The sequence below is a fragment of the Trachypithecus francoisi genome, unplaced genomic scaffold, assembly GCF_009764315.1.
Source record: "Trachypithecus francoisi isolate TF-2019V2 unplaced genomic scaffold, Tfra_2.0 Lachesis_group0, whole genome shotgun sequence".
NCBI classification, from domain to species: domain Eukaryota; kingdom Metazoa; phylum Chordata; class Mammalia; order Primates; family Cercopithecidae; genus Trachypithecus; species Trachypithecus francoisi.
Genome location: NW_022681453.1, coordinates 151807388 through 151831575, shown reverse-complemented (window position 1 = coordinate 151831575; position 24188 = coordinate 151807388). Strand labels below are relative to the sequence as shown.

The following is a 24188-nucleotide window of genomic DNA, read 5'->3' as shown; positions in this document are numbered from 1 at the left end:
TGACCTCGTGATCCGCCCATCTTGGCCTCCCAAAGTGCTGGGATTACAGGCTTGAGCCACCACGCCCGGCCATAAGTGAAGTTTTAAAAACTAATGATACCAAGTATTGATGAGGATGTGGAACAACTGGAACTCTGATACATTGTTGGTGAGAATGCAAAATGGTATGGTCACTTGGAACACTCTGAATCTCTTGTTAAGCTAAACGTTCACTTACCATATAACCTAGCAATCCCACTCCTAGGTATTTACCCTAGAGAAATTTACCCTATAAGGTTGTACATAGGACTGGTTCAAAGTTTTTTAATGTTCCCTTTAAAATCTGTACACTAATGTTTATAGCAACTCTATTCATGATCACCAGAAACCAGAAACCACCTAAATGTACTTCAACAGGTAAATGAATGTAGTACATCCATATAATAGACACTACTCAGAAATAAAAAAGAATAAACAAGTGAGATACATAACAACATGGACAAGTCTCAAAGGCATTATGCTGAAAAAAATCCAGTCTCAAAAGGCTACTTACTGTATGATTCCATTTATATGACATTCTTAAAAAGACAAGACTGTGTCATGGAAAACAGATCAGTGGTTACCAGAGGTTAGGTGGGCGGGGAGATGTGACTAAAATAAGGTAACACAAGGGAGCTTGGGGATTACTTCTACACATGTGCTAAAGTTCACATAAGTATACACCAAATGTCTATTTTACTTTAATGTAAAAAATAAAATAAATTTTGTAGGCTGGATGCAGTGGCCTGTAATCCAGTACTTTGGGAGGCCGAGGCAGGAAAATCACTTGAGCCCAGGCATTCAAGATCAGCCTAAGCAACGTGGCAAAACCCCACCTCTACAAAAATACAAAAAGAGTGCAGTGGCCCACACCTGTATTTCTAGCTACTCCGGAGTCTGAAGTGGGAGGATCACTTGAGTCCAGGAGGTAGAGGATACAGTGAACTGTGGCCACACCACTACACCCCAACCTGGGAGACAGAGGGAGACTGTCTCAATAAATAAATAAATAAACAAACAAATTTCGTAAAAATCTATGGCTTCAAGTTAAAATGATGGCTTAAACATATGCATGCATCTCTAATTCCTCCCAGTCTATTAAAAGGAAAACATCAACAAGGTTTAAATGCATGAGGACAAAGAGAAGAGCAAATAGGATCAGACTAGATTTTAACAAATTTTTTTTTTTTTTTTTTTTTGAGACAGAGTCTCGCTCTGTCGCCCAGGCTGAAGTACAGTGGCACCATCTCGGCTCACTGCAAGCTCCACCTCCCAGGTTCACACCATTCTCCTGCCTCAGCCTCCCGAGTAGCTGGGACTACTGGGGCCTGCCACCACGCCTGGCTAATTTTTTATATTTTTTAGTAGACACGGGGTTTCACCATGTTAGCCAGGATGGTCTCGATCTCCTGACCTCGTGATCCGCCCCCCTCAGCCTCCCAAAGTGCTGGGATTACAGGCGTGAGCCACTGCGCCTGGTAACAAATGTTTTTAATACGAACAGTGAGTGGGCAGGTGGTATATGGCTTAGGACAGAGGAGAAAATGCCAATACCTCACTGCCTGCTCAGATTACACTGCATCTCTACTCACCCTGGCTCCCATTTCACTCAGAGTAAAACCATTATTCATTATAATGGCCTATAAGACCAGAGTCAGGTCACCTCTACCCTTCTCCTGAGAATGTGAGCTCCTAGAGGGCAGGGAATGTGTCTCCTTAGTTCATTTTATCCCCAGCATCTACAAGTGCCTAGGGTTTCTTAGATATTCCATAAATGTATGAATGAACATATGAGTGAACTATGAGAGTGATGCCGGTAAGCAGAGAGCAGAGATTCTAGGGTGGAACTCTGGAAATGAGAGGTTCCTCTGAACGCTGGGATGCCAGATGGGGTTGTACATAGGACTGATGCAAAGTCTTTACAAGGAGCCCCAATTCCTTTCCTCCAGCAAGATCACTGTCCCTCCCTAACCTGGCAGAAAGTAAGAGATTTACTTCTGGAGGGGCTGAACTAGTGTTCTGTACTTGCAAATGACAGATATACCTAAGTGCTAGGGCAAGGCATGGTACCAAAAAAAATGCAGATAACCAATCAAGATCACTAGTTAAGGAAAATTTCTAACATGTAGTATGAAAAGTCCAAAATAAAGAAAAAACGAACTCTAAGGAAACAGTGACAATATGGGGAGTGTAAAGTGTTACACAAGGTGATGTAGAAAAAGAATCTCTTATTCCCCAGTGAGCTCATCAAGAACAGATTTAACACAATCTATTCTCCTGTCAATTAATACTTCTGCCCTTTCTATGTAAGGCTTTTATGACTATAGACTGTAATCGTTTAACTACAAGAAACACTTTCTTACCCCAGAAAACTCAATGTGGATATCATTGCTTCAAGGCTATAAACCTTCAAATTTGACCCAGGGTCACTTCCCCCCCCAACTTTACCAATCAGGATGTCACATACCATCCCCAAACAAGTTGCAGTAGTGAAATCTACTATTTTACAGGACAGCCAAACCAAAATTAGATCAAGAATATAATAAAAGTTAAAAAGAAAATTTTTTTGAGTAAAAACAAAAGACAACAACCACTTAGTCCATTTTTCAAGCATGTACAGAGAGTACACAGTATTACTGTTTGGAGTGACCTTTCTGTCCTGTTCTTCCAACCAAGACATTATCATTTTTTTATAGTTTCTCATAATGGCATGATGTTCCACTGGGGAACATGATAAATATTCTCCATTTTTAAAACCAAAATATCAGGCCGGGCGCGGTGGCTCAAGCCTGTAATCCCAGCACTTTGGGAGGCCGAGACGGGCGGATCACGAGGTCAGGAGATCGAGACCATCCTGGCTAACACGGTGAAACCCCGTCTCTACTAAAAATACAAAAACTAGCTGGGCGAGATGGCAGGCGCCTGTAGTCCCAGCTACTCGGGAGCCTGAGGCAGAGAATGGCGTAAACCCGGGAGGCGGAGCTTGCAGTGAGCTGAGATCCGGCCACTGCACTCCAGTCCGGGCACAGAGCGAGACTCCGCCTCAAAAAAAAAAAAAAAAAAAAAAAAAAAAAAAAAAAACCAAAATATCAAATATTCATATGTAGAGTTTCCAACACAAAATATTCTTCTAGCAGACAATACATATATTTAAGAGTCCCTAAGACAGACTTTTTAAAAATACAAATTACAGAAAAAAGCTAAAAATGTACCTCTACTGTTGAACATTTAAAAAATAAAGGCCATCAGAAATAAGACTGATGTCTTCTCACAGCCTATTTTGCTCTTATCTACAAAGGGGAACCTCTTTTTTTTTCTTTTTTAAAAATTTATTTCCCAGTATCAATCAAATCATACACTAAGAGGTTTTAGGTTTCTATTATATATTCTTTCCATTGGAATATTACAAGACGTGTAATTTCCACTTGACAGAATAAACACAATCAAGTTCTGTGTCTAAGTCATAGAGTCCCATGAATTCCTAACATTTTAACTGCAATTCAATTATTCTGTAACGATGAGGTAATACACCAGGTACTAAGCAGCAATGTAGACCAACAAGATCCTTGTTCCTAAAAAACTAAAATTATCTTCAGTAAAGGACCAGTTGCTGCTTGTTTTTTTAAAAAAATTTATATTCATTGGCTGGGCGCAGTGGCTCACGCCTGTAATCCCAGCACTTCTGGGAGGCCGAGAAAGGTGGATCATGAGGTCAGGAGATCAAGACCATCCTGGCTAACACAGTGAAACCCTGTCTCTACTAAAAATACAAAAAATTAGCCAGGCGTAGTGCTGGGCACCTGTAGTCCCAGCTTACTCGGGAGGCTGAGGCAGGAGAATAGCGTGAACCTGGAGGGTGGAGCTTGCAGTGAACCGAGATCGTGTCACTGCACTCCAGCCTGGGCAACAGAGCGAGACTCCGTCTCAAACAAACAACAAAAAAGTTTTTTTCAATGTGGACCAACAATTTTTAAGATACAATTAAGTTTCTAGTCCAGGTGTAGTAACTCGTGCCTGTAATCCCAGCACTTTAGGAGGCTGAGGCAGGAGGACTGCTTGAGCCCACGAGTACAAGGTTGCAGTGAACTATGATCAGGCCACCTGGGGAACAGAGTTAGAATCTGTCTCTAAAAATAATAATAATTTTTATAAAGTTTCCAGAAAAAAAAAAAGGCACACAAAATACAATCCCAAATCTTTCATTACTGGAATCAATAGACACAAAATTACTCTGCTAAGTTGCTATACAGGTTCCTAAATACTCAGTTTTCTTTTTTTATCTCAATCCTAGCAGCCCTGTAACTACACTTTGAGCAGTACTGCTATAAACTCCTACCACACGGAGAGGCATTGTTGCACATTTCTAAATCTACGACTGTGCTTTACCCGGGAAAAGCAGGCATTTTTTTTTTTTTTTTTTGTATTTTTATTTACTCATATCTTTCCTTTATCCAGGCACATTTTCCACAGTTTAGAGTCTGTGCAAATCATCCTGGCCTCCTGCCACTCACAGCAATCTTGATCCATCTTTGGGATTCTTCATTCCTAAAAAAACTAATGATCTGCCCCAAATTATATATTAACTGTGAAACTTTGCATTTTCTAGTCATTTATTTCTCCCTTCAGTTCCAAAAATTTCAATTCCTTAAAAGAAAAATAAAACAAACAAACAAAACAACCAATGCTTAAAAGTACTTTGTGTCTAGACTTATAAGGGAGACTTTAAAAAGTATCATTGTGTTTGTGATAAATACTCTTAGAAAGATAAGGAGTACCCAGTCACTGAAGGGTGGTGTCTGCCTTTCATTTGTCCTTTCAGGCTGGGATAGGAATAGTGTGTGGGTGGGTGGCCAGTGTTCCCACACAGCTAGCCAGAGAAGGGACCAGGGAGCTGCTACAGTCCCAGTTCCACTGTCTTGGTCCTGAAACCTAAATGGAGGCCGGGTGTGGTGGCTCACGCCTGTAATCCCAGCGCTTTGGGAGGCCAAGTTGGGTGGATCACCTGAGGTCAAGAGTTCAAACCAGCCTGGCCAACATAGCAAAACCCTGTCTCTAAGAAAATACAAAAATTAGCAATGCATGATGGCGGGTGCCTGTAATCCCAGCTACTCAGGAGGCTGAGGCAAGAGAATTGCTTGAACCCAGGAGGTGGAGGTTGCAGTGAGCCGAGATCATGCCACTGCACTCCAGCCTGGGTGACAGAGCAAGCCTCTATCTCAAAAAAAAAAAAAAAAAAAAAAACTGAATGGAAAGAAGTCTGATGTTTCCTCAAAACAAATGCTCAAAGCAGTCACTACTCACTGGCACACTAGCTGGACCCACTCCTGGGCAAGTGCTACAAAGAAAAACACCTCTAAAGTGGTTGGAAGAAGAATGGGACACTGAGTAAAAGGGGGAATACAGGGCTGCTGGGCACGGTTAGGTAACTGATGGCTCCTGCCCTCCCTCAAATTCCTAACATAAAAAGATGTTAGTACTGGGAAGAGAAAATAAGAACACCATAACAGGCTGGCCGCAGTGGCTCACGCCTGTAATCTTGCTTGGCACTTTGGGAGGCCAAGGCGGGTGAATTACTTGAGCCCAGGAATTCTAGACCAGCCTGGGCAACATGGCAAAATCCCATCACTATAAAAAAAATACAAATTTAGCCAGGCATGGTGGCCCTTTGCCTGTAGTCACAGCTACTTGGGGGGCTGAGGTGGAAGGATCACTTGAGCCCAGGAGATCGAAGTTGCAGTGAGCCGAGATCACACCACTGCACTCCAGCCTGGGTGACAAAGTGAGACCCTGTCTCAAAAGAAAAAAAGGAACAACAATAAGAACACCATAACAAATAAACATTATTTTTGGTGCACTGACAATTGTGTAGAAATCAACACTTCATTAATATGAGAACAGAAGGATATCAATTTGTTGGTTGCTGACCAATATCAACAGTTCAAGGCTTTACTAACATCCAACCAATGACTTGGCAGGTCTCTCAAATGAGGGGAAATAAAGAATTTTATGAATTCTCAAAGATCGAAAATAGAAAAGTGATAACCACACAGCCTTCGAAACTTGCCCAATACCTCTAATATCCACAGCAATCAGTTGCTCACGTAAGGAATCAGCATTTTGTGGAGTAGTAGTTAATAATGATGACAAGTGAAGAATAGAGAATAAACTTAAATTCTACAAAGATATGAAAAGTTATTGAGGCACAAGTCCAAAGGCTATAATAAATAAAAAAGAAAAAAAAGTTGTCAAAAATTAAAATGTAAATAAAGATGTGGTAGGAGATCTATCAGAGAAGTGCAGGAAGAACCGAGCAACTCACAAACCACCCTCTGGCTGGATGCGCACAGCCTGCCCAGTCCCGATCGGCAAATCACCTCAGTCCCATCCAGGTAAGGCTGGACAGGTGGTTTTCCAGGTGGCAGGAGGCGAGCGAGCGGCCCAGGTCATACACCGGGCCCCTGGTGCCCTCAGTCTGGACAGGAAGGGGGCGCGGGGTTCAGCCTAGCCCAGGGAGGGAACGCGAAGACTCAGCCGGTCTGGGCGCTCCGCTCTGGCCCCAGGGCCCGCGGGTGCTGCAGGTGGCCGCGTCCAGGGCGGTAGGTGGGGCCCGCCCGCTCGCCTCCCGAGGCCAGACCCCTGGACTCAGCGAAACCCAGTCAGACCCGCGCCCCAAGGCCGCCTCCAAGTCACCTTCAGCGCGCTGGAGCCGCAGACCCGCGCCGCCCGGTCATAGACGTGGCAGCGGATCACAGAACTGCCCACGTCCAGCCCCAGCACGAAGCCAGCGTGCCGCGGCTCCTGCGCTCTCTGCTCCGGGTCGGTCGGCAGCCCGGACATCCCGATCCCACACGCCTCTCTGCTACAGACGTCTCCCCAGAGGGCGCGCTATAAATCCCGATGCTCCAGAATCCCAGGGTGCTGCGCCGGGCTGCCGCCCCCAACCCAGTCCACAACCCAGCTCCGCGGGAGAGTTTAGAGAGGCCGGCCCCTGCCGCGGGCTCCACCCCGGCGCCGTGACGTCACGGGCGCGCGCCGGCGGCCGCGAAGGAGGGGTGGAGGTGAGCTGGTTTGTGTCGTGCTCCGGAGCCCGAGATCGCCAGCCATGCTCAGCCTCCAGTTGCCTGCCGCTGTTGGATTGACTTGGCCCTTAACTCTTTTATTTATTTATTTATTTTGAGACGGAGTCTCACTTTGTCGCCCCGGCTGGAGTGCGGTGGCACGATCTCGACTCACTGCAACCCTCGCCTCCCGGGTTCAGGCGATTCTCTTGCCTCAGCCTCCCAAGTAAATAGGATTACAGGCGCGCTCCACCACGCCCGGCTAACTTTTGTAATTTTAGTAGAGAAGGGGTTTCACCATGTTGATCAAGCTGGTCTCAATCTCCTGATCTCGTGATCCGCTCGCCTCAACTTCCCAAATTGCTGCGATTGCAGGCATGAGCCACCATGCCCGGCAGCCCTTAACTCTTATTTTTTCTCTTGCGTCTCCAGCTTCCTGAGAGGCAGCGCCTGCGTTTCTCTTAACCCTAGCTACACTTGAGGAATCTCTATTAAAGAAAAATAGCTACCCCATATGCTAATCGTGAGGAGGAAAATATAGGCTAGTTCATATTAAAATCTCAGAAAGTTTCGAGGTGCCATAAGGCACATTTATTCATTTCTCACCCATGATTATGACTAGAGTGCTGGAGAAATTTTTATCTCTGAGTAACTTTGGCAGACTAACCTGGGTCTCTGCATTCGTGCAGAATTTTTCAAGCTTAAACCATTTGTAGAGGTCACTACCAAATATGGTTTCCATTTTTTTGCTAACATTTTGGGTGCGACTTTATTTCAATATTATTAAATGCACAGCCATTGAATATGCTAGAGTTGAATAAAGTGCTGTTTTTCAAAAATGAAATAAAACAAGTGCCATAAAAAATTCAAAATTTGGCCAAAAGTATTAATGTTTATTAACAAACTGAGAGTTCTCCACGACTTCTCTTCCCAGAAAACGTGGTAAAGTTTGCACACAATGCAAAGCGGTAAACATTTGCTAAATGAAATAGGACGCAAGGAAGAAGACTTTTCCCAGCCCTCTAGTGGGAAAGAAAGGAGAAAGCTTAATTAAGGTGGCTGCTTTGACCATCACGCTCCACTCCGGCGGTTGCTTTTTTTGGAATCTGAAAATCTCACAGAGGCCCTTTACCTTTTGTTGCTGCCCAAGGGGATGGGCTCATCCAGACACTTGACCAAAGGGAACAAGGCGTCCTGTGGAAATTTCCAGATTCTCGCGGCTCAGGTTCCTGGGCCTGGAACTCTCCTGGGGAAGGTCCTGATCTGCAGGGAGTGGGGAGGTGGTTCTGCCTGCGCCACCCACCTCTCCACTGCCACCAGCAATCTGTGAAGTCAGGGCCTGAAAATATTCCTTATCTTCTTTTTGTAAAATTAGCAAACATATGAATATATGTTTTGTGTGAAAAGGTTTAACAGTGCCAACTGGTATATCAATTAAAAAGTAAAAGATAATCATTTTGGCTGGGCGTGGGGGCTCACGACTGTAATCCCAGCACTTTGGGAGGCCCAGGCGGGTGGATAACTTGAGGTCAGGAGTTTGAGAGCAACCTGAAAAACATGGTGAAACCCCATCTCTACAAAAATACAAAAATTAGCTGGGCGTGGTAGCCGGCTCCTGTAATCCCAGCTACTGGGGAGGCTGAGGCAGGAGAATCACTTGAACCCGGGAGGTGGAGGTTGCAGTGAGCCAAGATCATGCCACTGCACTCCAGCCTGGGCGACACAGCAAGACTCTGCCTCGAAATAAATAAATACCTACATGCATACATACATACATACTCATTTTGAATCAAAACTTTTTTTAGACAGGGTCTTGCACTGCCACCCAGGCTAGAGTGCTGTGGGGCCACCTCAGCTCACTGCAGCCTCAACCTTCTGGGCTCAGGTGATCCAACTGCCTCAGCCTCCCAAGTAGCTGGGACTACAACCACCACACCCGCCTAATATTTGCATTTTTTGTAGAGAGACTGTTTCGCCATGTTGGCCAGGCTGGTCTGGAACTCCTGGCCTCAAGTGATCCTCCCACCTTGGTCTCCCAAAGTGCTGGGATTACAGGTGTGAGCCATTGCGCCCAACCAAATCATTCTTTTTTTTTTTTTTCTTTTTTGAGATGGAGTCTTGCCCTTGTTTGCCCAGGCTGGAGTGCAGTGCTGCTATCTGGGCTCACTGCAACCTCCACCTCCTGGGTCCGAGTGATTCTCTTGCCTCAGCCTCCCAAGTAGCTGGGACTACAGGCGCTGGCCACAATGCCCAGCTAATTTTTGTGTTTTTAGTAGAGTTGGGGTTTCACCATGTTGGCCAGGATGGTCTGGATCTCTTGACCTCGTGACCTGCCCGCCACGGCCTCCCAAAGTGCTGGGATTACAGGCGTGAGCCACTGCGCAGGGCCAAGTCATTCTTTTGGCCAAATTGTCCTGTTTATCAACTTGCTTTCAGGCAATTTGACAAAATTGGCTCTTTGGCCATACAACGTGAAGCCTGGAACATACACCTGGATGAGTATGTTTTTTTTGTTTGTACCCTGTTCAACAATAGTGATTTGTTCCAAGTGGCCTGAGGACTGCCTTCACCAGTGCTGACCATTTTGGTCGTGTGTGTGTGTGTGTGTGTGTGTGTGTGTGTGTGAATTATTGTAATTTGAAATACATGACTAATGGGTCCAGTACTGGTCAGGGTTCTCCAGAGAAATAGAACCAACAGGATAGAGAGAAAGAGAGGTTTATTATTATTATTATTTTTTTTTTTTTTTGAGACGGAGTCTGGCTCTATCGCCCAGGCTGGAGTGTGGAGGCCGGATCTCAGCTCACTACAAGCTCCGCCTCCCGGGTTTACGCCATTCTCCTGCCTCCGCCTCCCAAGTAGCTGGGACTACAGGCGCACGCCTCGTCGCCCGGCTAGTTTTTTGTATTCTTTAGTAGAGACGGGGTTTCACCGTATTAGCCAGGGTGGTCTCGATCTCCTGACCTTGTGATCCGCCCGTCTGGGCCTCCCAAAGTGCTGGGATTACAGGCTTGAGCCACCGCGCCCGGCCGAGGTTTATTATTTTAAGGAGTTTCTTCATATGATTGTGAGGGCTGGCAAGTCCTGGATATTTCTGGGGCAGGCTAGCAGGCTGGAAACTCAAGAAGAGTTTCCATGTTGCAGTTTTGAGGAGATTTCCTTCTTTGGGAAACCTGTCTTTGTTCTTAAAGCTTAAAATCAACCTTGTGTGAGACTCACTCAGGTTTTAGAGGGTGATCTGCTTTACTCAAAGTCTACTAATTTAAATGTTAATTACTTCTAAGAAATACCTTCACAACACCTAGATTGATGTTTGACCAAACAGCTGGGCATACAGTGTGTCTAACTAGCCTAGCCAAGTTCACACGTAATAGTATCCATATCAGTTCCCCATTCACAACAGAGAAAACGGCTTTGTATTACCTGATGTTAATATTTAGTATATTTCCCAAAGTGATATTTCTTGGTTTCTTGAAACCTGACACTTCCTTAATGATCCTTTTTATAAATTCAAATAAATTACATTGGATATTATCAAAATCATAGAATTTGAAAACAGGCGCCTTAGAAACCACTTAATCTAGTGTTTCTCAAATTGTTTTCAGATCTTGAACAACTTTGAGGCCCTAATGAACACTATCTTCCCAAGAAGATACTTATACACACAAAATTTTGCACATAACTTCAGGTGCTGGGTGTTGGGTAAAGCAAACATAAAGATCTCAGATAAAAATCAAGATCTTATTTCACAGTTGAGTAGGAGAGGCCTGGGGGAACAAAGAGATACATATTTCTCCCACTTTCTTTGTTCTCTGTCATCACCTCCTACCCTGTTCTTGCCTAAGGGAAAGGAGTATATGGGCAACAGGGCACAGGGCTCAGAGGCTTCTAAGGCCCTTTGATAACTGGTCAGTCATTCTCTTTTTTTTTAATTTTTAAAAAGTTTTATGGGTACATAGTAGGTGTATATATTTTTGGGTTACGTGAGATATTTGGATACAGGTATGATAATCACATCAGGGTAAATAGGATATCCTTTACGTCAAGCATTTATCCTTTGTGTTGCAAACAACCCAATTATACTCTTTTATTTTTAAATGTACAACTAAATTGACTGTCAAAAAATACTCGATGTTGGTGTGAATGTGGTGAAAGGGGAACACTTAGACTGCTGTTGAGAATGTAAATTAGTACAGCCTCTATGAAAAACAGTGTGGAGATTCCTTAAAAGAACTAAAAGTAGATCTACCATTTGATCCCGCAATCCCACTACTGGGTATCTACCCAAAAGAAAATGTCATTATATGAAAAATACGCCTACACAAATATATTTATTGCAGGACAATTCACAATTGCACAGATATGGAACCAAACTAAGCGCCCATCAACTAATGGGTGAACAAAGAAAATGTGGTATGTGTGTGTATATATATATATACTATGGAATACTACTCAGCCATAAAAAGGAATGAAATAATGTCTTACAGCAACTTGGATGGAGCTGGAGGCCATTATTCTGAGTGAATTAACCTAGGAATGGAAAACCAAAGAAGTAGGAGCTAAGTACACAAAGGTACACAAAGTCATATAACAGACTTTGGAGACCCAGAAAGAGGAGGGTGGGACGGGGGTGTGTGATAAGAAGCTACCTATTGGGTACAATGTACACTACTCAAGTGACTGGTGCACTAAAATGTCAGAATTCACCACTATATAATTCATCCGTGTAATTCAAAACCACTTGTACCCCAAAAGCTATTGAAATAAAAAAATTAATGTGATTTTTAACTATAGACACCCTGTCGTGCTATCAAATACTGGATCTTATTATTCTTTCTTTTTTTTTTTTTTTTTTTTTTTTTGGTACCTATTAGCTATCCCCACTTCCCCCGGCCCTACTCCTCACCCCTGTCCACTACCCTTACCAGACCCTGGTAACCATCCTTCTACTCTCTATCTCCATGAGTTCAATTATTTTAATTTGTAGCTCCCACAAATAACTGAGAACATGTGAAGTTTGTCTTTCTGTGCCTGGCTTATTTCACCTAACATAATGACCTCCATTTCCATACATGTTGTAAATGACAGTGTCAGGCCTCTGAGCCCAAGCCAAGCCATCGCATCCCCTGAGACTTGCATGTATACGCCCACATGGCCTGAAGTAACTGAAGGATCACAAAAGAAGTGAAAATACCCTGCCCCGCCTTAACTGATGACATTCCACCACAAAAGAAGTGAAAATGGCCAGTCCTTGCCTTAAGTGATGACATTACCTTGTGAAAGTCCTTTTCCTGGCTCATCCTGGCTCAAAAAGCTCCCTCACTGAGCACCTTGTGACCCCCACTCCTGCCCGCCAGAGAACAACCCCCTTTGACTGTAATTTTCCTTTACCTACCCAAATCCTATAAAACAACTCCACCTTTATCTCCTTCACTGACTCTCTTTTCGGACTCAGCCCGCCTGCACCCAGGTGAAATAAACAGCCATGTTGCTCACACAAAGCCTGTTTGGTGGTCTCTTCACACGGAAGCGCGTGACATTTTGGTGCCGTGACTCGGATCAGGGGACCTCCCTTGGGAGATCAATCCCCTGTCCTCCTGCTCTTTGCTCCGGGAGAAAGATCCACCTATGACCTCTAGTCCTCAGACCAACCAGCCCAAGGAACATCTCACCAATATTAAATTGGGCAAGCGGCCTCTTTTTACTCTCTTCTCCAACCTCTCTCACTATCCCTCAACCTTTCTCCTCTCAATCGTGGCACCACCCTTCAATCTCTCCCTTCTCTTAATTTCAATTCCTTTCATTTTCTGGTAGAAACAAAGGAGACATGTTTTATCCATGGACCCAAAACGCTGGCGCCGGTCACAGACTGGGGAAGGCAGCCTTCCCTTGGTGTTTAATCATTGCAGGGACACCTCTCTGATTACTCACCCATGTTTCAGAGGTGTCTGACCACACTGCAGGGATGTCTGCCTTGGTCCTTCACCCTTAGCGGCAAGTCCCGCTTTTCTGGGGGGGGCAAGCACTCCAACCCCCTTTTCTCCCTGTCTCTACCCCTTCTCTGCTTTTCTATGGGAGGGGCAAGCACCCCAACCCCTTCTCTCCGTGTTTCTACCCCTTCTCTGCTTTTCTGAGGGAGGGGCAAGAAACTCGACCTCCTATTTTTGTGCCCCGACCTCTTATTTTTGCACCCCAATCCCTTATTTCCGTGCCCCGACCCCTTTCCCACTTTTCTGGAGGGCAAGAACCCCCAAACTCCTTCTCTCTGTGTCTCTACTCTCTTCGCTTTGGGCACCCTTTCACCCTCCATTCCTCCTTCTTCTCCCTTAGCCTGTATTCTCAAGAACTTAAAACCTCTTCAACTCACACCTGACTTAAAACCTAAATGCCTTATTTTCTTCTACAATGCCGGTTGACCCCAATACAAACTCGACAGTAGTTCCAAATAGCCAGAAAACGGCACTTTCGATTTTTCCATCCTACAAGATCTAAATAATTCTTGTCATAAAATAGGCAAACGGTCTGAGGTGCCCAATGTCCAGGCATTCTTTTACACATCAGTCCCTCCTAGTCTCTGTTCCCAACGCAACTCATCCCAAATCTTCCTTCTTTCCCTGCCTCCTGTCCCCTCAGTCCCAACCCCAAGCGTTGCTGAGTCTTTCTAATCTTCCTTTTTTACAGACCCATCTGACCTCTCCCCTCCTCGCCAGGCCGAGCTAGGTCCCAATTTTTCCTCAGCCTCTGCTCCCTCACTCTATAATTCTTTTATCACCTCCCCTCCTCACACCCGGTCTGGCTTACGGTTTCGTTCCTCGACTAGCCCTTCCCCACCTGCCCAGCTATTTCCTCTTAAAAAAGTGGCTAAAGCTAAAGGCATAGTCAAGGTTAATGCTCCTTTTTCTTTATCTGACCTCTCCCAAATCAATTAGTGTTTAGGACTCTTTTTCATCAAATGTGAAAAACCCAGCCCAGTTCATGGCCCATTTAGCAGCAACCCTGAGAAGCTTTTCAACCCTAGACCCTGAAAGGTCAGAAGGCCATCTTATTCTTAATATGCATTTTATTTTATTACCTAATCTGCTCCTGACATTAAATAAACCTCCAAAATTAAATTCTGGCCCTCAAACCCCACAACAGGACTTAATGAACGTCGCCTTCAAGGTGTACAATAATAAAGGCAGCCAAGTAGCAATTTATTTCTGAGTTGCAATTCCTTGCCTCCACTGTGAGAGAAACCCCAGCCACATCTCCAGCACACAACTCCGAACACCTGAACCGCAGCTGCCAGGGGTTCCTCCAGAACCTCCTCCCCCAGGAGCTTGCTACAAGTGCCGGAAATCTGGCCACTGGGCCAAGGAATACCCGCAGCGCGGGATTCCTCCTAAGCCGTGTCCCATCTGTGCGGGACCCCACTGGAAATTGGACTGTTCATCTCGTCTGGCAGCCACTGCCAGAGCCCGTGGAGCTCTGGCCCAAGGCTGTCTGACTGACTCCTTCCCAGAGCTTCTCGGCTTAGCGGCTGAAGACTGATGCTGCCCCATCACCTGGAAGCCTCCTGGACCATCACAGATGCTTTGGGTAACATTTAAAGTGGAAGGTAAGTCCGTCCCCTTCTTAATTAATATGGAGGCTACTCATTCCACATTACCTTCCTTTCAAGGGCCTGTTTCCCTTGCCTCCATAACTGTTGTGGGTATTGATGGCCAGGCTTCTAAACCTCTTAAAACTCCCCAACTCTGGTGCCAACTTGGACAACATTCTTTTATGCACTCCTTTTTAGTTATCCCCACCTGCCCAGCTCCCTTATTAGGTCAAGACATTTTAACTAAATTATCTGCTTCCCTGACTATTCCTAGGCTATAGCCACATCTCACTGCCGCCTTTCCCCCCAGTTCAAAGCCTCCTTCACATCCTCCCCTCGTATCCTCCCACCTTAACCTACAAGTATGGGACATCTCTACTCCTTCCCTGGCAACTGATCACATGCCCATTACTATCCCATTAAAACTCAATAACCCTTACCCCACTCAATGCCAATATCCCATCCCACAGCATGAAAACCTATAAACTCTCCTTACAGTTTCCCCATTTTACCTGTCCAAAAACCAGACAAGTCTTACAGATTAGTTCAAGATTTTAGCCTTATCAACCAAATTGTTTTGCCTATCCACCCTGTGGTGCCCAACCCATACACTCTTTTGTCCTCAATATCTTCCTCTACAACTCACTATTCCATTCTTGATCTTAAAGATGCTTTTTCACTATTCCCCTGCACCCTTCCTCCCAGCCTCTCTTTGCTTTCACTTAGACTGACCCTGACACCCATCAGGCTCAGCAAATTACCTGGGCTGTACTGCTGCAAGGCCTCACGGACAGCCCCTATTACTTTAGTCAAGCCCAAATTTCTTCCTCATCTGTTACTGTTATGCCCAGACCGTTTATTCCCCGAAGAAGACCACCAGAGTCCAGAGTCAAAGCCAAGCGGCGAGGATCTTTACTGCAAGTTCGAACTTGGTCCCTCTGTTCCACAACATACAAGAGGGCCCCGAACAATGCGTGCGCTCGCTTTTTATAGCCCGATGTAAATAGGACTTGTAAGGTTACAGAGGAACAAGGGAATTCTTTAGGTTACAGCATTACAATTGGTTAACATATTAAGTTATACATTTAGCGGTGATCTATTGGTTCCCGTGCTTTCAGTAAAACTACAAACGGCTGTGTCGTTATCAGGGATTTTTCCAGGTGGTGTTTTTCTAACGTTGAGATATATGGTGGGACGTGTTTGTACTGGGCTCAGGAAGTTGAGAGATATGAGAGATATATGGTGTTTGTACTGGGCCCAGGAAATTGAGAGCTATATGGTGTTTGTACTGGGCCCAGGACTGAGGAATGTGCCTGATTTCTTTCATTATCTATCTCGGCATAATTCTCATAAATACACACTTACTCTCCCTGCTGATTGTGTCCAGCTAATCTCCCAAACCTCAATCCCTTCTACAAAACAACTCCTTTCCTTCCTAGGCATGGTTGGTGCGGTCAGAATTCTTACACAAGAGCCGGGACCGCGTCCTATAGCCTTTCTGTCCAAATGACCTTACTGTTTTAGCCTAGTCCTCATGTCTGCACGCAGCGGCTGCCACTACTTTAATACTGTTAGTGGCCCTAAAAAAATCACAAACTATGCTCAACTCTCTACAGTTCTTATAACTTCCAAAATCTATTTTCTTCCCCCAACCATCACTCAGGACAATGCTTATGCTGATAAGGCAGCTAAAAAAGCAGCTAGCATTCCAACTTCTATCCCTCACGGCAGTTTTCCTCCTTCACATCGGCCACTCCCACCTACTCCCCCGCTGAAACTTCCACCTATCAATCTCTTCCCACACAAGGCAAATAGTTCTTAGACCAAGGAAAATATCTCCTTCCAGCTTCACAAGGCCCATTCTATTCTGTCATCATTTCATAACCTCTTCCATGTAGGTTACAAGCCGCTAGCCCACCTCTTAGAACCTCTAATTTCCTTTCTATCATGGAAATCTATCCTCAAGGAGATCACTTCTCAGTGTTCCATCTGCTATTCTACTACCCCTCAGGGATTATTCAGGCCCTGTCCCTTTCCTACACGTCAAGCTCGAGGATTTGCCCCTGCCCAGGACTGGCAAATTTTACTGATTTTACTCACATGCCCTGAGTCAGAAAATGAAAATATCTCTTAGTCTGGGTAGACAGTTTCACTGGATGGGTAGAGGCCTTGCCCACAGGGTCTGAGAAGGCCACCGTGGTCATTTCAGACATAATTCCTCGGTTTGGCCTTCCTACCTCTATACAGTCTGATAACGGACCAGCCTTTAATAGTCAAATCACCCAAGCAGTTTCTCAGGCTCTTAGTATTCAGTGAAACCTTTATATCCTTTACCATCCTCAATCTTCAGGGAAGGTAGAACGGACTAATAGTCTTTTAAAAACACACCTCACTAGGCTCAGTCACCAACTTAAAAAGGACTAGACAATACTTTTACCACTTTCCCTTCTCAGAATTCAGGCCTGTCCTTGGAATGCTACAGGTTCCAGCCCATTCGAGCTCCTGTGTGGACACTCCTTTTTATTAAGTCCCAGTCTCATTCCAGACACCAGACCAACTTGGACTGCAACCCAAAAAACTTGTCATCCCTGCTATCTTCTGTCTAGTCATACTCTTATTCACCGTTCTCAACTACTCATAAATGCCCTGCTCGTGTTTACACTGCTAGTTTACACTATTTCTCCAAGTCATCACAGCTGATATCTCCTAGTGCTATCCCAAACCACCACTCTAAATTCCCTCTTAAAGTAAATAAATAATCTTTGCTAGCAAGGCTATGCTGAGCATCCTTAAGCACTCTCTAGTTAGATGTCCTAGGTCCTCCCAATTCTTAGTCCATTTAGTTTTTCAATTCATACAAAACTGCATCCAGGCCATCACCAATCATTCTATGCGACAAATGCTTCTTCTAACAACCCCACAATATCACCCCTTAACACAAGATCTCCCTTCAGCTTAATCTCTCCCACTCTAGGTTCCAATGCTGTCCCTACTCCCGCTTGAAGCAGCCCTGAGAAACATCGCCCATTCTCTCTCCATACCACCCCCCAAAATATTTTTACCGCCCCAAGACTTCAACACTATTTTGTTTTATTTTTCTTATTAATATAATAAGGCAGGAATGGGGCACATAAATAAGAGGTTGGGGTTCTTGCCCCTCCCCCAGAAAAGCAGAGAAGGGGTAGAAACAGGGAGAGAAGGGGTCCGGGTTCTTGCCCCTCCCCCAGAAAAGCAGAGAAGGGGCAGAGACAGGGAGAGAAGGGGTCAGGGTGCTTGCCCCTCCCCCAGAAAAGCAGAGAAGGGGCAGAGACAGGGAGAGAAGAGGTTGGGGTGCTTGCCCCTCCCACAGAAAAGCAGAGAAGGGGTAGAGACGGGAGAGAAGGGGGTCGTGGTGCTTGCCCCTCCCCCAGAAAAGCGGGACTTGCCGCTAAGGGTGAAGGACCAAGGCAGGCGTCCCTGCGGCGTTGTCAGACACCTCTGAAACGTGGGTGAGTAATGAGAGAGGCATCCCTGCAATGATTAAACACCAAGGGAAGGCTGCTTTCCCCAGTCTGTGACCGGCGCCAGCGTTTTGGGTCCACAGATAAAACATGTCTCCTTTGTTTCTACCAGAAAATGAAAGGAATTGAAATTAAGAGAAGGGAGAGATTGAAGGGTGGTGCCATGATTGAGAGGAGAAAGAGGTTGAGGGATAGCGAGAGAGGTTGGAGAAGAGAGTAAAAAGAGGCCGCTTACCCGATTTAATATTGGTGAGATGTTCCTTGGGCTGGTTGGTCTGAGGACTAGAGGCCATAGGTGGATCTTTCTCCCGGAGCAAAGAGCAGGAGGACAGGGGATTGATCTCCCAAGGGAGGTCCCCTGATCCGAGTCACGGCACCAAAATGTCACGCGCTTCCGTGTGAAGAGACCACCAAACAGGCTTTGTGTGAGCAACATGGCTGTTTATTTCACCTGGGTGCAGGCGGGCTGAGTCCGAAAAGAGAGTCAGTGAAGGGAGATAAAGGTGGAGTTGTTTTATAGGATTTGGGTAGGTAAAGGAAAATTACAGTCAAAGGGGGTTGTTCTCTGGCGGGCAGGAGTGGGGGTCACAAGGTGCTCAGTGAGGGAGCTTTTTGAGCCAGGATGAGCCAGGAAAAGGACTTTCACAAGGTAATGTCATCACTTAAGGCAAGGACTGGCCATTTTCACTTCTTTTGTGGTGGAATGTCATCAGTTAAGGCGGGGCAGGGTATTTTCACTTCTTTTGTGATCCTTCAGTTACTTCAGGCCATGTGGGCGTATACATGCAAGTCACAGGGGATGCGATGGCTTGGCTTGGGCTCAGAGGCCTGACATACGGGATCTCATTTTTTTTATGGCTGAATAGTACTCCATTATGTGTCAGTACCATATTTTCTTTATCCATTTCATCTGTTGATGGACACTTAGGTTGCTTCCAAATGTTGGTTATTGTGAATAGTGCTGCAGTACACATGGGAGTGCAGATAGCGCTTCCATGTACTTATTTCCGTTCCTTGGGGTAGTCCATTGTTATTGATTCAGAGGCCACTGCTGCTGTGTACTGCATTACCTGATGGCCTTATCCTTCATCTGACCCAGCTGCTACATCTTAGATTCTGGGCTGGAACAGCTCTCCCAGGCTCTTTCTCCACCACTGGCACTTCTTACACATTATCCTCTTACAGCAGGCCCAGGATTACAAGTCCTTATACCAGCCTCCCACACTCTCAAGAAATTTGATTGCAGCTCCTCAGGGCTGGATCAGAAATCACATGAAGGTTACCATTCTCTGGGGAATAATGTCATACCCCAAAGGGAAATGAATGGTGCCTCAGGACTGAACCCAGTGACCTCAATGCCCTCCTTCCTCCAAAGAAATAATCAGTGTCCCTTTCTCCTAGGGTGACCAACAATCCCAGTTTTCCCTTGACTGAGGAATCTCTTGGAACACAGGACTTTCACTGTTAAAATCAGGAGTTGGTAGGGCAAGCTGGAACAGTTTGTCACCCTACTCCTTTCAGGAGCTGCAAGTGCTCCTACCAACGTGTTTGGGCCTAATCATCATCCCAACCTCCTTCTCACTAGTCTTCCTAGAGGCTCTCAGATTCTGCAAGTAACTTCCGTTGGGGACTCTGGCTACATCATGTTTTGGTGTCAGTTGCTGGTTTTAGACAGTGAACTCCTTGAGAGCAGGGATGGGGCCTTAGTCTTTTTTCCTCAAGGCACAGAAAGTATTCAATGACTTGGCCGAACACGGTGGCTCACCCCTGTAATACCAGCACTTTGAGAGGCCAAGGTGGGCAGATCACTTGAGGCCAGGAGTTCAAGACCAGCCTGCCCAACATGGCAAGACCTCATCTCTACTAAAAATACAAAAATTAGCTGGGCATGGTAGCCCATGCCTATAATCCCAGCTACGTGGGAGGCTGAGGCATGAGAATCACTTGAACCCAGGAGGCAGAGGTTGCAGTGAGCCGAGATTGCACCACTGCACTCCAGCCTGGGTGATAGAGCGAGACTGTCAGAAAGAAAGAAAGAGAGAGGGAGGAAGGAAGGAAGGAAGGAAGGAAGGAAGGAAGGAAGGAGAGAAGAAGGAGAAAGAAAATAAGGAAAGAAAAGGAAATGAAAGAAAAGGAAATGAACGGAAGGAAGGAAGGAAGAAGTATTCAATGACTGAATAAACAAACAAATATATACAAGTCCCTAGCAGACCTCATCTTCTGCCTGACTTGGCCACAAAACACAGAGGGCACTGGGCCCTTCCTAATCTCTGTACTATGCTGGGCACATTGTAATGTGACCACCAATGCAGATCATCCAACCTGAACAGAAGGCCTGGGGTTGAGCCAGCTGCCCTGAATAACCACATGAACATTAAGCCACCTCCTTTTTCTTAACCCTTGTTTTATGAGCCCTGCCTCTTTTGGAGTGGACCTCTGTCTCAGTTTCCTGATTTGACTATCTGGAACCCAGACCCCTCTGCAGGACAGAGGTAGATGAGCTGTGGAGTTAATGAAGCTTAAGCTTCAGGCCCCTCCCTGGCATGGGCCCCTGCCAAGGCCCTGAGAAGAGCTCTAGCAAACTGTTCACAGTCTATGTTTTAAAGCATTTGAAAAGTGAAATATATATATATGTATATATATTTTTTTCCTTAAAGGGGTTTCCCCAAGTTTTACAATCTTCAGGTCCTGCAAAACCTTAATTTTTCCCCCCACTTACATACTCCTCAGAAATTCATTCTTTTCTAAGGCCTGGACTCTCTCTCCTGGATCCCCATGCTGTGGTCTGGAAGGCTGCCATGTACCCACTCTGAGTACCAGAACTCCCCACTCACCATTCTGAAGCCCCTGGAGTATGATACCTGCTGAGACTGTCTATCTTCCCTTGACAACTGTTATATGTAAAATGTTTGTTTCTCGGTACTGCAAGGAAAAATCAACATTTAGACAATAAGTTTCCTCAGCTAAGTAATTTTACTTTCTGCAGAAAGGGTGCTGCCCATTAGTAATCCTGCCATGAGAGCACAATGAACAAAGGAAAGGCAGGCATATTTATTCCTTATGCACTGGGTCCTTACTGCTGTGTCTGATCTCCGTTGGTTGGAGCCAGACCTCACAATCTAAACTGAACCCAATTGGCTAACAGCTTAAAAGCTTTTGTAAATAGGTAAAAGCAATGGAGAACAGAGGCAAAGAGGAAGTTGCTTAAAAAGGACTTAGAAAAGTAATAATATTCCCAAATAAGGAAAGGGCATAGGCTGTGAGTTGGGACATGCTTGTGAGCACGTCCAGCACAAATATCTTGGTTAAAGTACAAGGACATAGAATGTGCTACATGCCTATGAGCACATCTAACACAAGTATCTTGGTTAAAGTACAAGGACATAGAATGTACTTCTTCCCTTATTAACAGCTACATAGGATAGGGCTTCACAAAAAGTTATTAAGAAAAAGCAAGAAGGCTTTGAAGAAAGTTAGTCTTTAAGAGAAACTATTATTTCTAATATTTGTTATTATTATTATTATCTTCTAACAAAAAGGGAAACTTTGAGGAGGAACTTTTTACTTTCCACAATAACTCTTGAGTGTTACAGTTTTTTGTTTTTTTTTTTTTTTTTGAGACGGAGTCTTGCTCTATTGCCCGGGCTGGAGTGCAGTGGCCAGATCTCAGCTCACTGCAAGCTCCGCCTCCCGGGTTTACGCCATTCTCCTGCCTCAGCCTCCCGAGAAGCTGGGACTACAGGCACCCGCCACCTCGCCCGGCTAATTTTTTGTATTTTTTAGTAGAGACGGGGTTTCACTGTGTTAGCCAGGATGGTCTCGATCTCCTGACCTCGTGATCTGCCCGTCTCGGCCTCCCAAAGTGCTGGGATTACAGGCTTGAGCCACCGCGCCCGGCCTGAGTGTTACAGTTTTAAACACTGGCTTCTGGGCTGGGTGAGGTGGCTCACGTCTGTAATCCCAGCACTTTGGGAGGCCGAGGCAGGTGGATCATGAGGTCAGGAGTTCAAGACCAGCCTGGCCAACATAGTGAAACCCCGTCTCTACTAAAAATACAAAAATTGGCCAGGCGTGGTGGCGTGTGCCTGTAGTCCCAGCTACTTGGGAGGCTGAGGCAGGAGAATCGCTTGAACCCAGGAGGCAGAGGTTGCAGTGAGCCAAGATTGTGCCACTGCATTACAGCCTAGGTGACACAGTGACACAGCAAGACTCTGTCTCAAAAAAAAAAGAAACAACAACAAAAAACAGCAACAGCAACAAAAACACTGGTTTCCTTCCTTGGCACCACCTTTTTCAGCAGCCTAATTCCCTAAAGACTCAACCCAGGCCCATTCCTCACCACTGAAGAGTCCTAGCCTTGAAGGCTGGCCTTGAACACCCTTCTTCACTGAAGTCCTAGCCTGCCTTGCTGTTAAGCCTATTCACTTCCTGAAGCAGTCAAACCAGAAGGAATGAGACCCAGAAACTTCAAATTCTCAGGACCCATATCCATCAAGATCTGAAGATAAAAGAAGACTTTGAGTCAGACCAAAATCGAGGGGAGAACTGGAAATTAAAAAGTAGAATAATGATACCAGAAAACCTGGACTAAAGGAAATTTCTTCATATCAAACAAATAAACTGAGTTCCTCATGCTTCCTAGAAACCAAAGCATGAAAGGAAGTATGAATTTTCTATCAGCGAGAAAGAAGTCATGTGAGTGACTGCTGTGCCGAACACTGCGTTTATCCTTACACATACAATCCTGTATGTTCTCTTACTTATCTCCAGAACCAGGCCGGGCGCGGTGGCTCAAGCCTGTAATCTCAGCACTTTGGGAGGCCGAGACGGGTGGATCACGAGATCAGGAGATCGAGACCATCCTGGCTAACACGGTGAAACCCCGTCTCTACTAAAAATACAAAAAACTAGCCGGGCGACCTGGCGGGCGCCTGTAGTCCCAGCTACTCCGGAGGCTGAGGCGGGAGAATGGCGTGAACCCGGGAGGCGGAGCTTGCAGTGAGCTGAGATCCAGCCACTGCACTCCAGCCTGGGCGACAGAGCAAGACTCCGTCTCAAAAAAAAAAAAAAAAAAAAAAACTTATCTCCAGAACCCAATGAGGGTCACTGGGTTACAGCAGGGAATAATCCCTCAAGGCTGCACAGACAGTATATAATGAAAGCAGGGTCGTTTCCCCTATACAGTAGTTCTTCAGAGGGGCTGAAACATCCAGTGTTTCCAGAGGTAAAGAATCAGGACTTACTCTGCCACCCAGATATGTTTGTGCAAACTTGACAGCATAGATGCCACCATGTCCGAGGCTGGCTTTTTCCAGCCTTCCCAGAGAGAGCTGAGTAGCGACTTGCCTACCTAAATCTTAAGGGGGTCTGGGGGAAGCGATGGTATCCCCATGGCTAAGCTGCAGGGAACCTTGGAAAGGGTTACTGTTCAATCCAGGGAAACTAGAGTTACAAAGCCACACCTGGCTAATTATCTGCCCATCTCCATGCTCTTAAAAGGCATCCAGTGTCAGAAACATGAGCAGGCTTCTTCCTCCCTCTCTTAAATTCTCCCCTCCTGAAGTGTATTGAGTGACAAGAAATCTTTTCATTCATTCACTTACTGATCTGTACAGGTCGTGGGCGGGAAGGAGCTACGTGAGGCACAGGTTTTGTGGACTCACTTTTTATGTTTATGAACAGCCAAGGCCTGGAAAGTTCTAAAGAGAGGCCATTGCCTAAGAAGAGCATCCATCGTCTCATCTCAGTCACTATGTTTTACTTAGGGTCAGATACCTTTTCCTCAACTAGGGACACTGTAAAATCTCAAGTGAGTGAGTTCTGTGGATTAAGAGTTAAACCACATTAGAGTTTGGCTGAAAACATTTGTGAATACAGACAAAACTTTATTTTTTGAGGAAAATGTTTGTATAAGGCAATTAAAATCCAAGGTAAAGAAAGATTATACAAGGCCAGGCGCAGTGGCTCACCTGTAATCGCAGCACTTTGGGAGGCCAAGGCAGGTGGATCACCTGAGGTCAGGAGTTTCAG

At 45.5% G+C, this 24188-nt stretch overlaps 1 protein-coding gene across 3 annotated transcripts in view; it reads right to left on the bottom strand.

The window, feature by feature from the left end:
* GK5 (glycerol kinase 5) overlaps positions 1–7024 on the bottom strand; it is a 68880-nt gene extending 61856 nt beyond the window's left edge. Inside the window, exon 1 of one of the 3 annotated variants that reach the window (XM_033212431.1) lies at positions 6886–7024. Coding sequence is in view for 1 of the 3 variants with exons in the window: in XM_033212429.1 (XP_033068320.1) it covers positions 6709–6855 (147 nt within the window). In the remaining 2 variants the exon portion in view is untranslated. The other 2 variants (XM_033212429.1, XM_033212432.1) reach the window with 2 other exon arrangements.
* Between the last annotated feature and the right edge of the window lie 17164 nt (positions 7025–24188).